Source organism: Silene latifolia, chromosome 2 (genome assembly GCF_048544455.1).
Source record: "Silene latifolia isolate original U9 population chromosome 2, ASM4854445v1, whole genome shotgun sequence".
Lineage (NCBI taxonomy): Eukaryota > Viridiplantae > Streptophyta > Magnoliopsida > Caryophyllales > Caryophyllaceae > Silene > Silene latifolia.
This window is the reverse complement of record NC_133527.1, coordinates 194,645,325-194,659,152: the sequence shown is the minus strand read 5'-3', so window position 1 is coordinate 194,659,152 and position 13,828 is coordinate 194,645,325. Positions and strand designations below refer to the sequence as shown.

The 13,828-nt window shown below is 36.4% G+C and overlaps 2 protein-coding genes and 1 long non-coding RNA gene across 3 annotated transcripts; all 3 read right to left on the bottom strand.

Moving 5' to 3' along the window:
* Positions 1-1,101: 1,101 nt before the first annotated feature.
* LOC141632362 (indole-3-acetic acid-amido synthetase GH3.4-like) lies at positions 1,102-4,181 on the bottom strand. The gene is made up of 4 exons (XM_074444915.1): positions 3,847-4,181; positions 3,434-3,535; positions 1,857-2,666; positions 1,102-1,685 (listed from the first exon to the last, which is right to left on the bottom strand). The coding sequence occupies exons 1-4, from the start codon at positions 4,143-4,145 to the stop codon at positions 1,115-1,117; spliced, it is 1,782 nt and encodes a 593-aa protein (XP_074301016.1). The 5' UTR covers positions 4,146-4,181; the 3' UTR covers positions 1,102-1,114.
* A 3,600-nt stretch (positions 4,182-7,781) lies between these two features.
* Positions 7,782-8,798, bottom strand: LOC141641896 (F-box/kelch-repeat protein At3g06240-like). Its single transcript, XM_074450540.1, has one exon. It carries the CDS (start codon positions 8,796-8,798, stop codon positions 7,782-7,784), a length of 1,017 nt encoding a protein of 338 aa, XP_074306641.1.
* Positions 8,799-8,817: 19 nt separating this feature from the next.
* Positions 8,818-13,101, bottom strand: LOC141632356 (uncharacterized). Its single transcript, XR_012537780.1, has 3 exons — positions 13,015-13,101; positions 12,820-12,876; positions 8,818-8,946 (listed from the first exon to the last, which is right to left on the bottom strand). It is a non-coding gene; the product is annotated as an uncharacterized LOC141632356 (long non-coding RNA).
* Between the last annotated feature and the right edge of the window lie 727 nt (positions 13,102-13,828).

Here is a 13,828-nt window from a genome sequence, read left to right as displayed (position 1 = left end):
TTTTATAATATTTAATAATAAAATAATTATTAAAAAAACTTTATTTTAATAATTATATCAATATAATTATTGTATATGATGAATATGACTAAAATAATAATTTTAAACATATTTTAATTTTTAAAAATATATTTTTTAAATTAAAAAAATCGTTTAAAAAAGGCGTTAAAAATTATTTCTTGACCCGTATTCTGACCCTAACCCGACCCGTGACCCGTATGACCCGACCCGTATCTGACCCGACCCGTATTTGACCCGACCCGTATTCTAACCCGACCCGTATGACCCGACCCGGGACCCGACCCGCCCGACCCGTTTGACAGGTCTAATTATGACCCATTAAATAAATAGTTAGGCAATGACTTAGGGATGTAATTATGGCTCAAATCGAATGAAAAAATTTGATCCAAAATCACCCTTTAAAAATCCATCCCGATCCATAATTTAAAAACCCATATCCATATCCACTATTGGAAAACGCGAACTAAATTCAAACATGATCCATTCACACCCCAAAAAACCCGATCCAATCGGATTTTTTTGAAAATTTAGGCTTATTAAACTTGTAATTTCAATTTTCTTATATAAGAATTTTTTATGTAGTCAAATCAAGTTTCGGATTGGTGTTGGATTATATGGTGGATCGGGTATGGATTTGGATTGAATATGGGTTTAAAAAAAATATAATGGACCGGGTATGGATTTTAAAATATTGGATATGGATCGGGTATGGATATGGATGGCAATTATGGATTTTACTATTGTTGTGAAAATCTATTTTATAAATTTTATGGCACATAATAACTTGTAAACACGGTTTAACTATTATATTTATGTGTTGAAATTTAATTTCGTGAGTTATTGGAGGCTGTCGGGACTTGAACCTGTGACATAACGTCACACTGGTTCTGATACCATGATAGAAATCATCCAACCAAAAGCTTAAGCTGAGGGTTCGAGTCCAAGATCGATTTTATACTCTAATACGATTGACTCTGGTATCATGATAAAAAATTAGAAAACATCTCATTCAAACAAAAACTTAAACCAATGATTAGAGTCACAAGATCAATTTTATACTCTAACAAATTCCACCGCATATTATATCTTTCTTTTAAACGCCCGATGAGTCCCAACTCGGAAAAGACGGGCTAAAGTGAGTTGAGATCACTCCCAAGTCCATCAGTTGAACCATTGGCAATAGTTTCAAGCATCTGGGCACCTTATACTGACTAAGGGATGTCCCTTTTGATATAGCATACTCCCTCAACTTTTCAAAAGAACCATTTTTCACAACTCGAATTTCTAGTGGTCCAATGGACTTGAAAAGACCTCGACAACGACGATATAGAGTGTTTAAGGAATTCTCCATTGCCAAGCAACATTGTTCCAAGACTTCTTCAGTCAGCTCGATTTTCCGCGGGTCCTTCTTAGACAACAATTCCAAGTATATGACATAGTGGCCGGGGATGGTAGTCTTAATATGGGCGTAGCTTGTGTACTCTAGCACCATTGTATCAAAGGGCTTGAGTATGATTGATACATTTTCGATTGCTTTTAGCAACCCGGATTCAGTTGTTTCCTCTACATCAATGCTAAGTACCATATGCTTTCTCCCCATGAACTTGAATTGTGGGGTAGAATTGTAAATGCTCATTGGGCAAACAACGTCCTCTACTCGGTACCTATAATAATGTATATACGGATCGGAGTTATTTTTAATTAATTGTAGGCCAACAAAATTAAATTACCATAAAATTTCTTTCATTTGGGTAATTTACTAGTTACGCTAAGGTCACTAGCTAATTACATCTGCAAAAATTGGCGGAAAAAAGTTAATAGAAAATGAAATGTACCTATACAAACCGGTATAGGTGGTCACCAAAAGCTCATACTCCTTCCCAATTTCGATGTTGGCGAGGTCCACTGGTTGATGACATGTTATAGAACCCGACTCGGTTCCGGATGAATCAAGAGGCATAAACTCAAAGTAGGCCATATTTGGTATCAATGTGAAAGTGGCCTCATCATAAGGCTTACAAATGGGATCTAAATTGACGCCGAAAGCGCCCTCCGAAGCAGCATATCTATTGCTCACCAATGGCAGCCCGCCACTATAATATTCCAGTGCCGGTATATATTGGGCCATTGAGCCCGTAACTCGAGTCTCCACGTACTTAGCATTCGCCCAAATCTTTGGGATAATTCCTTCCCAATTCCCAACAATGCACGCCGAGTAAATTAACTCGGCCAGTTCAGTGTTAGGCCGGCCCATAAACGAGTCGGTTATCCGGGCCCTTAGGCCTTGGTCCTTGATCATCGAGCTTAAGATCCCGGTCGCAATGTCCCGACATATCTCCTTGTAATGTTCCTTGAGAAAGTGAATGACGGTGATAAGGGTCGGGGCAAAAGCGGTTCCAACCCGAACCACGTCGTGTCGTTGGTAAAACCCACATAGGAGTTGAGTGTAGATGGATTGGAAGTGATCAAAGCAATGGATGGATTCAATAGGACTTGAGTAAATGTCTCGGGCCGAGTCCATGAAATAATGGGTCCTATAGTAGGCTGTTGAGACAGGACGGACTAATAAACCACCCGGAGTTGTTGATTGGATCCTTGAAATTAAAAACATCAATGATTTTCCTTTGTCTACTCCTTCAATATTTCTGCATCACACAATTATCTGTTATCATTAATTAATTCACTTGTAGTATGGAAACTTTTCACTTAGATGGTTTAGATTTTGTCCAAAATTTTTAGTAATTTATAACTGGAAAATGAGATGACATCATCGATTGTACCGAAACTCGGTACCATGGCTAGAGCTGGTAAGTTTGACCCAACCCAAGCCCGAGAATGTTGCAAACAGAGACCGATCGGACTTGACCAGATGACGACCTATAACTCGACACGACCCGACCCGACTCCACATGAACCCGTCCCGATACTGATCCAATTTAATTGACGACCCAACGATTATTAAACTTAATATTGATAAAAATGGAAATGATTTAATTTTTAGTTTGATACGTTTGACTTAATAATGAAGTAAGTAAACCAAGTAATAGTTGAAAAGTAAATTTAATGGTCAAAAATTGAAGTAACGCGATAAAGTAACCACACCTGATAATGACCTATCTAAACCTGACCCGGCCCAATACATCATCTAACCTAAAATGACCCGACTTGATAACGACCCAATCCGAACCTGAAGGACATATTTGACCCATCTTAAACTTTTTTTTTTTTTGAGTTAACCCATCTTAAACTTAAAGATGGATAAACCTGTCTTAAATGAATATATATTTCGTGTACAACCGCCTTATAGAAGAAGCGTTTATGTAGATCAAGTTTTTTCTAACCGGTTTTCAACTCTATACATAACGGTTTTATAAGAAACTAACTAAATAAATTCCGTGTTGAAAGAACTAACTTGGAGATAACAGGCAGAGGAAGGCTATAAAGCAAATGCCTCTTCACCATTGACTCCGCGGTTGTTGGTATTAGCTTTTGCACTCCTCCTGAAGTCCCTGAGCTTTATTTACTCATCATCAATAATCAATAATCTTTCACGTTAGTATTCGTCCAATGAAATTAACTGTGCACTTCGTCTTAGTCATTTGTTTATCTTTTTTATTTTTTGTGAAAAGATATTCGTTTCTCTCATATTATACGGGGTCATACGTACACTCATACATAAAGATATACTCCGTAAAATATACGTCTGCAATTTTGATTATCTTATGATGAAATTTTGTACATTTGTCCTGATGAAAAAGCTAACGTAAATAACTCGATGAGATAAAGTACGTAAAAGAATTAAAAGTCAAACATGCATGTACATACCTATGAAAAAATTCAGTAATACGATGAGCACAAAGAATAGGGGACGTATCACCATTAGCGATACGTAAGATGTCCGGTTTCAAGTCTTCATAGGACACAATAGGTACCTTTGATTTGAAGGTATCCTTATCTTTAGGACACCCATGTCGTTTCAAGTACTCTACCTCTGCGTTTTGGCTAAGTATCTCCGCCAACACATTGTCTTGCTCTTTGCCGCATTTGCTAGTTACTTCCTCTATGAAATTCAGCAATGCCGTTGGATTAGCGTTGCTGACGAGATCATTTTCTCTTCTCCCCATTATTTATTTACGCTACAAAATAGTTTTAGAAACCAAATTGAGCTGAAGTAAATTTGATCTTATATAATTAAATGAGTTTTAAGCTGAGGGTATTATATATACATAAGCCGAATTGCTGTGCTAGGCTGTTCTCATTAATAGATTGAAGATAATTATTCAAACTTCATTATAACAGCCATGTGACAGTATCAAAGTATGATCTTCGTGTATGTTTGTTACGATTTGTACAATTTAAATATAATTGATTCAAAATTAATACACCGTAGGATATAGGATTATATAAGCTCGCTTAAGAGGTTAAAATATTGTAATTTACTTTTTAGTACGTATTTTACTCAACATAATACTCTTTTCATGTAAAATAGCATTTGGATACTGGTAAAACAGAATAAGGGTAATATGCTGCCTTTGGTGCGTACTACGGAAACGTACCCGAGTATGATTCGAAGTCTATAAGTCATAGTCTTTGGCTATAAATAACTTTTTCAAAATTATTGTTGGAGGGGCTTTAAAATGAGACTTAGAAATCTCACCTAAGTTTTCATCACTAGACCCCAACCTTGTAGGCCGATTTTGCTCTTTGAAGGGTTTGATGGATGAAATTTATTAGAGTATCTTAATCACGATTGTAAGAAATGGCATACGAAATATATTTTAAAAAATTAAAATGTAAATATAGGTAAATATAGGTAAATTGGGCCACATCCAATACCAAAACTTATAACCATTATTAAAGAGAAAGCTCTCGGGTCTTATTCCTCTTTCTTAAAAATAAAATCATACTTGTAAATTACTCGTATTATTAAAATCGTACATTGGCTTGGGCTGGATCCATCAAGGAGGAAAAATAATCGACTTCATAAGTCCAAGAAAGTTCCATCCAAAACCATACTTGTAAATTACTCGTATTATTTAACTTTTGTTTTTCTTTTACAAGTCGAAATCAGAAAGGAAAGTACATAGTCCATTTCCGAAAACGTGAAGCTATTAGTATTAAATAACTAAATAAATATAAATACTCCGTACGTCTCAAACATAAGATGAATAGCTGTGCTATGCTGTTCTCATTTAATAAAAGAAAGGGTAGAGTTTAAGAATGTTGAGGGAATCCAAACTTCATTATAGAAGCCATGTGCCAGTATCAAAATATGATCTTCGTATTTGTTTTCTTACAATTTTGTACAGTTTCATTCGATTACTCATGAGCATTTAGATCAACTGGTAAAAGGGGTTGTTATAATTACGAAGTACACCACTTTGTTTAAGGACATCTATTACTTGATCTCAGGAGATAATGTATCTAGTTTGTACTCTGTTAAGCCGAGGTTCACTATCTAAGGAGTCGGAATTAAGTTTTGCAAAACTAAATTGAAAATGTAGTTAAAGCAGTCGGAATGAGCTGTGAGTTCGGGAGTATATTAAAAACAATGTATAAATTATGGAAACGAGTTAGCGTCACCGAGTGACACTCAATCTCGGCGCCACCGTCAAACATGGAAACCTAAACTAAAGTAAATCAAACAATTAAATCATAATACACCATTAGGGTTGTTCATTCAGTGGTCCGGACCAAAGACAGACCGGATCGGACCATTTGGTACGGACCAGACCGGACTAAATTTTGTTTGGTCCGGTCCACGGTCCACCTATTTACTCTACTTTGGTCTTCGGTCCGGTCCTGGACCAACCCGAATAGACCGCGGAACGGACCATGGACCGAAGTTATGTAATAAAAGAATTTTTAAATTTTTAATATTATTAATTTTATTTTCTACTTTGTCTACACGTATTATAAGATGTGTAATTATGTAGTTAAATCTAACAAGAAAATAATGTTGTTTATTTTGATCATTACGAACTTCTCGAATTCTAATTTTATATGCTAAAACATGTCAATGACAATAATATTTGGTTCATTTGGTCCGGTCGGGTCCGGTCCACATGTTTTTATGGTCCAGACCGGACCGGACCAATATTAATATGGTCTGGTCCTCGATCCAGCTCTTAACCCTTATTTGGTCTTCGGTCCAGAGAGTTTGGTCCGGTCCGGTCCGGTCGCGGACCAATGAACACCCCTATACACCATAAAACAGTCGGACCGAATACAATCCAGTCCGGTCTCCGGGTCTACATAAATATTGTGACCGATCTCTTGTCCGGTCCGGTCCAAGCACAAAAAATCACCTTAAATTACCTTTAAAAATAGAACCGGTCCGGTCCAAACACGGCAAAAAACCGGACTTAAAGGGTTCCGGTCCGAGTTCCCACCTAACCGGCCCGGTCTCCGGGTTTGGGAAATAGGCTTGTCCGGTCCGTGGATCTTTGCGGTCCGGTCCAAACACGGCAAAAAACCGGACTTAAAGGGTTTCGGTCCGGTCCGGCCCAGGTTCCCACCTAACCGGTCCGGTCTCGGGGTTTGGGAAATAGGGTTGTCCGGTCCGGTTTTCATAAATGTAAGCTGAATTACAATAACTTTGTAATCTTTAGTCTTGGACTTGGGAGTCATATCCAAAACCAAAGCCGTTTTCATAAATGTAAGCTGAATTAGTTGCGAGATTTGGGTTCCAGGTGATATCCGGTAACCTCTTGAACTCGTTAAGTGCAGGATTCCATAAACTACGTTTAGGAGTAGAAGAGCGAAAGGAGCATATATAGTAGATCCCATCACAAGGGCCACACAAGTATGAATTATCGAAAGGGGTGTCTATCCTGTTATACGAAAAAGCTCTATTCTTCGTATCGTCTATCAACAACTCAAACACGTCTAACTCACCTAATTGTGTTACGGAATATTGAACAATGAGGCAATCACGCCAGTTGTTGGTATCGTAGTAGTTTCTCAAATGTTTTGATATAAAGTGGGAGCTTTTAATGATACCATACCATAATTTGCATACGCTTTTGAATTGCAGCAAGGCTTTGACAGATAACCGAGACAATATCTCAATTATCAAATGCTCGGGGATTTGATCTCCGTTCTTAATTGAAACCCCAAGCGACTTTTTTCCTTGCCGCTTTGACCTTCAAAAAGAGAGATTAAAAAAATAATCAGTTTTTATTCTATCAAAAATAGTGCTCCGTATCATCATATTTCATGGGAGAGCAGAGGTTTTAAAGAGATCACCGTACCTTTTTGTAAGAATATCTTTCACTGTATTTGCAGGCATTCGAGTCCGATATTGTTATATGCGTACAAATTAAATCAGTAGATAAACTGAGATCTCATTTGCGCAAAATGTACTCAACTCCGTATCAATTTGTGAAATACCGAGTAATTAACTCCGTATTAATTTCTTTTCTAATCAAAAAAGGAAAAGTAGAGTAAATAAGAGTATCTGAATCTCAACGGAGAGAGAAAATTAGAGAAGTTAAGGTGCGATTTAGAAAAGTCTCATCATAAAATTGATCAAGTTACATACATCTCATTACTTGAAATTGACTTGAACGGAAAGTACTGAATAATTAGCCAAACTAAATGGCACCAATTCTTATTTACAACCACTGTAAATGAGTAATTAACAACAAATGCGCAATATCATCCAAACCAACAATTTTTTTGAGAGGCTGATCATGCATTGCACCCTTTCGTTATAATTATAATAATACTTACAACAGTTATAAGCAAGAATTACCGTCCTAATAAAGATGAATAATGCTTTCCTCGTAAGCACAAATGCCATTACACCAATAGTAAGGTTGAGACTTACGTACCTTTAAAACCCAACTTTTTAATGTGTCAAGGTTACAAATAATTAGATTTTGACAATCTTTAGCTTCAAATATTAGCAGCCCATCTCTCCACTGGCCCAATGGTTTCCGGGCCATAAAATGAAGGTTCATCCTCAATTTCACGACCCATTTTCTCTTCTTCAAAGCCCATACACAAAACAATCTCATTTTTTGATCAACCTTAACAAAAGCCATGTTTCCACGATACACCATTAGACACTCGTAATCGCAATCATATTCGTCGGACGGAGGCATCGGTAGTTGAATTTCACGACATTCATCGGTGGCCAAATTGAACGCGATTATCGCTTGGTTACCCCAAGAACATGGGTTAGATGCTAGCCAATACAGACTTTTGTTTGCGAAAACATATGACTTGTTATCCCTCAATTCGTAGTATTTAGGCAAATCAGCAACATATTTCCAAGAGTCGGTCCTTAATGAGTAGACTAACACACCAGGAGGCATTTCCAAGCGCTTATCGGACGCGTCCACAATATCTTTGATTATTACAACTTTGTAGTCTTGTGTCACGGGATCAAACCCAAAACCGTAATTATTATCCCAAAATGCAAAATATCGATTAGATGGAAGATCATGTTTGGAAACAATCGGAGGTAAAATTTTACGATGCTTCAAAGTCGGATTCCAGAGACGTCTACTGTCATCTGTCCTATATGAGCAGCAAACGTAATATAATCCGTCACAAGGCCAACAAAATATCTGACTACTTGGTGGGTGTTTATATATTTCAGTAACGGCTAAGACTCTCCGACGTTTCTCGTCGACCAAATATTGATAATACCAAACTTCATTAGGAAGTACGTTATATGCAACAATGAGGCAGTTGCGACATTTATCGTCGTTCTGGTAGTAGTAACCTTGTTGCATATGCTTGGATACGAAACTCTTGGTTTTAGTCATAGTACACCAAGACTTGCATACGGATTTAAAGCGTACCAAAGATTTTACAGGTAACCAGGATAGAATCTCGTAAATTAAACATTCGGGAAATTCTTTGGTAAATCGAATAGGGTTTACCTCGTTACGTTTCTTTCCTCGTTCTTTCACCCTGAAATTCAATATTGATCGGAACCTCGTTTAGAATTGATACGAATTCTATTCGAAGGAATAAAACTCGCAAGAGTGCAGCGGAATTAACGAAACTGAACAGATCCTGGACCTGTCCGATTTACGAATTTGTATGATTTGAACAGTTTCTTGAACTGTCTGATTGTCAATTTGAAACGGGTAATTTTTATGTGTTTTTGATATTGTAACAAAACAAGAAAACAAAAGGGATATTTGACCGATCTAGACCTATAGATCGTTCAATGGTGATCAATCTCGCAAGACCTATTGCTAGTTGATCGAGTTAATGTTTGAAAACGCGTCAAACAAGAACAAAGGTTGGATCGAGCGCATCAATCCGGATGAAGCAATTTGCACACAGCAAAAATACTAACAACTTGGGTTTTTTTTCTCAAAATCATTCACTACTATGTAAAGAAACAACCAGGCCTTATATAGCCTAATCAAACGCCTATTGTAACCGAAAAAGCATCTAAAAGGTCTAAAATAAGTGTCACACTTATTAGACATTAAAGCCCCTACTAATAGACTTAAAGCCTCTTAATTACTAAGATTAATAGGTTATTAACTACTATAATTATTGCTGAAATAGTCAACTAATTATTTGGAAATAATATTACTTCTAAATCATAAAACTAATTTACTCGGATATGACTTCTTTTAGGAAAGAAGTCTCGACACCACTTCCTTGGACGCCAAGTAATTGCGTGATCTACTGCTTTTTCTGGGCTTTCAACTGAATAGACACGAGACTGTTCATTACGATAACTTCCTGCATCATTTTCGTATCATCCCCTCCCCCTTTGAAAGGAATTGTCCTCAAATCATGAGGCTTAAACCCTCCGGGATCAAATACGAACCTCACAAATTTAAATCCAAAATCAATGATAAACATTAGCAATGAATTTGAACATTGTGTTGAATCATCCTTTAATTCATCATCCTCGATGTAGACTTCAAGCTCATCTATTTTGTTTGATTTCAAGGTGCTCTCGTGCCAATGACCCTTCAACCCTCCATGCATGAAATTATTAAAAACAAATTTCAATCCACAAATATTACCTTTATCTTCAAATTTCCCCATTAACACCCAAGTAAAGAAATTATCACCATTACGAATATCACCGTATAAGAACTTGTCTATATAGGTTTCCAATGGAGATTTGTAATTACTTGTAAATTGATTGTTGGCAAACTTATGTTCAACGAAATAATCACAAATTTGGCTTGCTTCTTCTCTTGATGGAATCGCCCTATCCTCGACTACATCTTCATTCTCTTCATCAAAAATTGGTGGTAGGTTAGGATCAACTAACGATGTATCATCAATATGAGATTCTTCCTCCAATGAAAATAGTTCATCGTTGTAGCATTCCATCTCTCTTAACCCCATATGATCGTCTTGTTTTAATGAAATCAAGAGCCGAAGCTCTGATACCACTAATGATACGAAAACTATTCGAAGGAATAAAACTCGCAAGAGTGCAGCGGAATTAACGAAACTGAACAGATCCTGGACCTGTCCGATTTACGAATTTGTATGATTTGAACAGTTTCTTGAACTGTCTGATTGTCAATTTGAAACGGGTAATTTTTATGTGTTTTTGATATTGTAACAAAACAAGAAAACAAAAGGGATATTTGACCGATCTAGACCTATAGATCGTTCAATGGTGATCAATCTCGCAAGACCTATTGCTAGTTGATCGAGTTAATGTTTGAAAACGCGTCAAACAAGAACAAAGGTTGGATCGAGCGCATCAATCCGGGTGAAGCAATTTGCACACAGCAAAAATACTAACAACTTGGGTTTTTTTTCTCAAAATCATTCACTACTATGTAAAGAAACAACCAGGCCTTATATAGCCTAATCAAACGCCTATTGTAACCGAAAAAGCATCTAAAAGGTCTAAAATAAGTGCCACGCTTAGTAGACATTAAAACCCCTACTAATAGACTTAAAGCCTCTTAATTACTAAGATTAATAGGTTATTAACTACTATAATTATTGCTGAAATAGTAAACTAATTATTTGGAAATAATATTACTTCTAAATCATAAAACTAATTTACTAGGATATGACTTCTTTTAGGAAAGAAGTCTCGACATCACTTCCTTGGACGCCAAGTAATTGCGTGATCTACTGCTTTTTCTGGGCTTTCAACTGAACAGACACGGAGACTGTTCATTACGATAACTTCCTGCATCATTTTCGTATCATCCTTTATTGACAAATTAAAATAGGTCTTGGTTAGCCAATCTCGTTCATCAAGTTATAGGTCTAACTTGGTGTCTGCTTATCCCTTTTATTGTTTTTGGTATTTACAAATCAAACAAAAAAACACATAAAAATCTCCAAATCCGTTAATTAAACCCAGAATCGTTAAAACGAACAGTTCGTCCGACTGTTCAATCTGTTCATTTCCTGCGAATCCATTTCTATTCAGATTTATTTCGCATCATTTGGCGCGTCAGGTAGCTTCTCAATTTCCTTAAATTGAGACGATTCTATGTTGGCAAAACAGATGAGGCACTACGAGAAGAAATCGTGTTTTTCTGACGAACTTTCAGTGGAGATCGATTTTGCCTTAAACTTCGATTTGCCACCTATATTCGATGAATATAATGAGCAGGTCTTGAGCAATGGAGAGCGAGTTTATGCTCTAATCGCTACTGGTAAGCATGTGGAGAGTACTGCCCGAAATAAGAACGCCTTGGTTCAACCCTTATTGCGTGGATTGGCTGATATTTTTCCGAGTGATTTGTCACGAGGTGTATCTACTTTTCGTGGAATAGGGTACCAAGTAGACTTGATACCAGGTGCTCCATTGCCAAGCGAGGAATTACATCGAAGCAATCCTGCGGATGATGAATTCAAGGATACTTCATCACCTTGTTCGAATTCATCTTCGTTCGTCATTGACGAATGTGCATCTAAGTTTCTGAAATTTGTATTCGATCCTGGTGGAATTGGATGGTCTACGAATCGGGACGATTCGTTTTGAAGAAAGGAAGTATGATACGTATACGAGTTGCACTACGGGTTAATGAAGGAACGAGTTCATGGAAAGTCGGAAATCAGTTTAATTGTTCTCGAGAATGATTAAATGTATTTCGAGCTTTCATCGAACGAGGGAGCTTCACTGGATGAATCGAAAGCTACTCGGATTATGGACCCAAGTTAATATGGCGACTCGTAAAATATAAACAATCTTCAAAACGGTGTTCGATAATAAAGGCTGCTCGGTTCGTAAGTTTGGTCGCATGCTTTGGATTCCTCTAAGTGCAAGGCCGCTTCTACAAAGCAATTAAGTTCCATTTTAATTTGTCAATAAAGGGTGATTATTGGCCTGCTTAGTGAGTCGGTTATTACCATTTCAATGGATTGTTTTATTACTATTTTATTAGGCCTTAATTTACTAAGTTTAATAAACTTAATTAGCTAGTTTATGATCACCATTAGCTGCCTTTTGGGATGCCTAAAACGGCTCTCCTTCTAGACTGTTTATAGTCATTAGTAGCTTGTAATTTGGGAGACGAAATATATGAAAAGAAAAACTTGCTTTGTTTGGTATTTTGCTGTGTGCAATTACTGAGTCGGAGTGATGCGTTCGATCCAAAAATTGTTATTGTTTGACGCGTTTTCAAACTTTAACCCGATTCGTATTCAATAGGTCTTGAATACAATCACCCATTATCAAGCTATAGGTCTAGTTTGATAAATATCCGGTTACTCTTTATTATTTCCGCTGTCATTTCGCATCAAGAATCAATTATGAACTCTGGTACTTAATATTCGAATCGAATTGTCGAATGGATTTCAGTTATTAACAACAAATAACATAAATCTGACCTTTTTTGGATGGCTTCATAGTCCAAAAAGTCGTCACGATCCAACGAGAGAGCCATCCTTATCATATAAATTAATAAATAAGCGTTTTGATTATTTTGCACAAAATATAATGAAACCGATTTTAATTCATGGAACGTGTAATAATTTAGAGAAAACAAAAGCAAAAAAAAAAAAAATAAAAAAAAATTGACAAACCTGGAATGCCAAGATCAATTTTAGGTTCCCTCCGGCGTCGTAATCAGGTATAATAATGCCCTTTTGCGTCACTGGCCTGGTTTTATAAGAGTCTTTGTACGATGCGAAGGTTTAGGTGTTGAACCCTATATATAAGGCATTGACCCTTTAAAAACCCATTAAATAAATAGTTAGGCATTGACTTAGGGATGGTAATTATGACTCAAATCGAACAGAACCCAAATCGAAGGAAAAAATTCGATCCAAAATCACCCTTTAAAGATCCATCCCCGATCCACTATTTAAAAACCCATATCCATATTCACTATTGGAAAACCCGAAACAAATTCAAACATGATCCATTCATACCCCAAAAACTGGATTATATGTCGAATTAGGTGCGAAAAAGATGGCGTATTTCTAAATATATTGTTTGTCCCACATTGAAAAATAATGTAGGTGTGGTAAATATACTACATATGAATAGTTGAATTGTCCCACATTAGAAGATTACCATGAGGTGAGGTATCACATAATTATAAATAGGAGTCATATTTGAAACTTAGGGGTATCAACTCAAAATATTTTGAATCGCTTAAATATTATCTTAGAGAGTTCTTATAAGAGTTTGTATTAACGGCAAACCTTAGTTACAACAATACCATACAAATATTAATCAGGTAGATATTTATAAAAGCGATATATATTACAATATTAGTGATATTATAATGTTTATTTTAAGAGAATCGATAGTATAATGATTTTATTTAAGACAAAATTATAATTAAAAAATAAAATGGGTGCTAAATATACATAAATTGGTTATTAATGCGTC

Coding starts and splice junctions, on each gene's coding strand:
- LOC141632362 (XM_074444915.1), bottom strand. CDS start 4,145: ATGGGGAGAAGAGAAAATGATCTCGTCAGCAACGCTAATCCAACGGCA. Junction 3,536..3,846: donor ATTACTGAATTTTTTCATAG/GTATGTACATGC, acceptor GAGTAAATAAAG/CTCAGGGACTTCAGGAGGAG. Junction 2,667..3,433: donor CCTCTGCCTGTTATCTCCAA/GTTAGTTCTTTC, acceptor TGTGTGATGCAG/AAATATTGAAGGAGTAGACA.
- LOC141641896 (XM_074450540.1), bottom strand. CDS start 8,798: ATGACTAAAACCAAGAGTTTCGTATCCAAGCATATGCAACAAGGTTAC.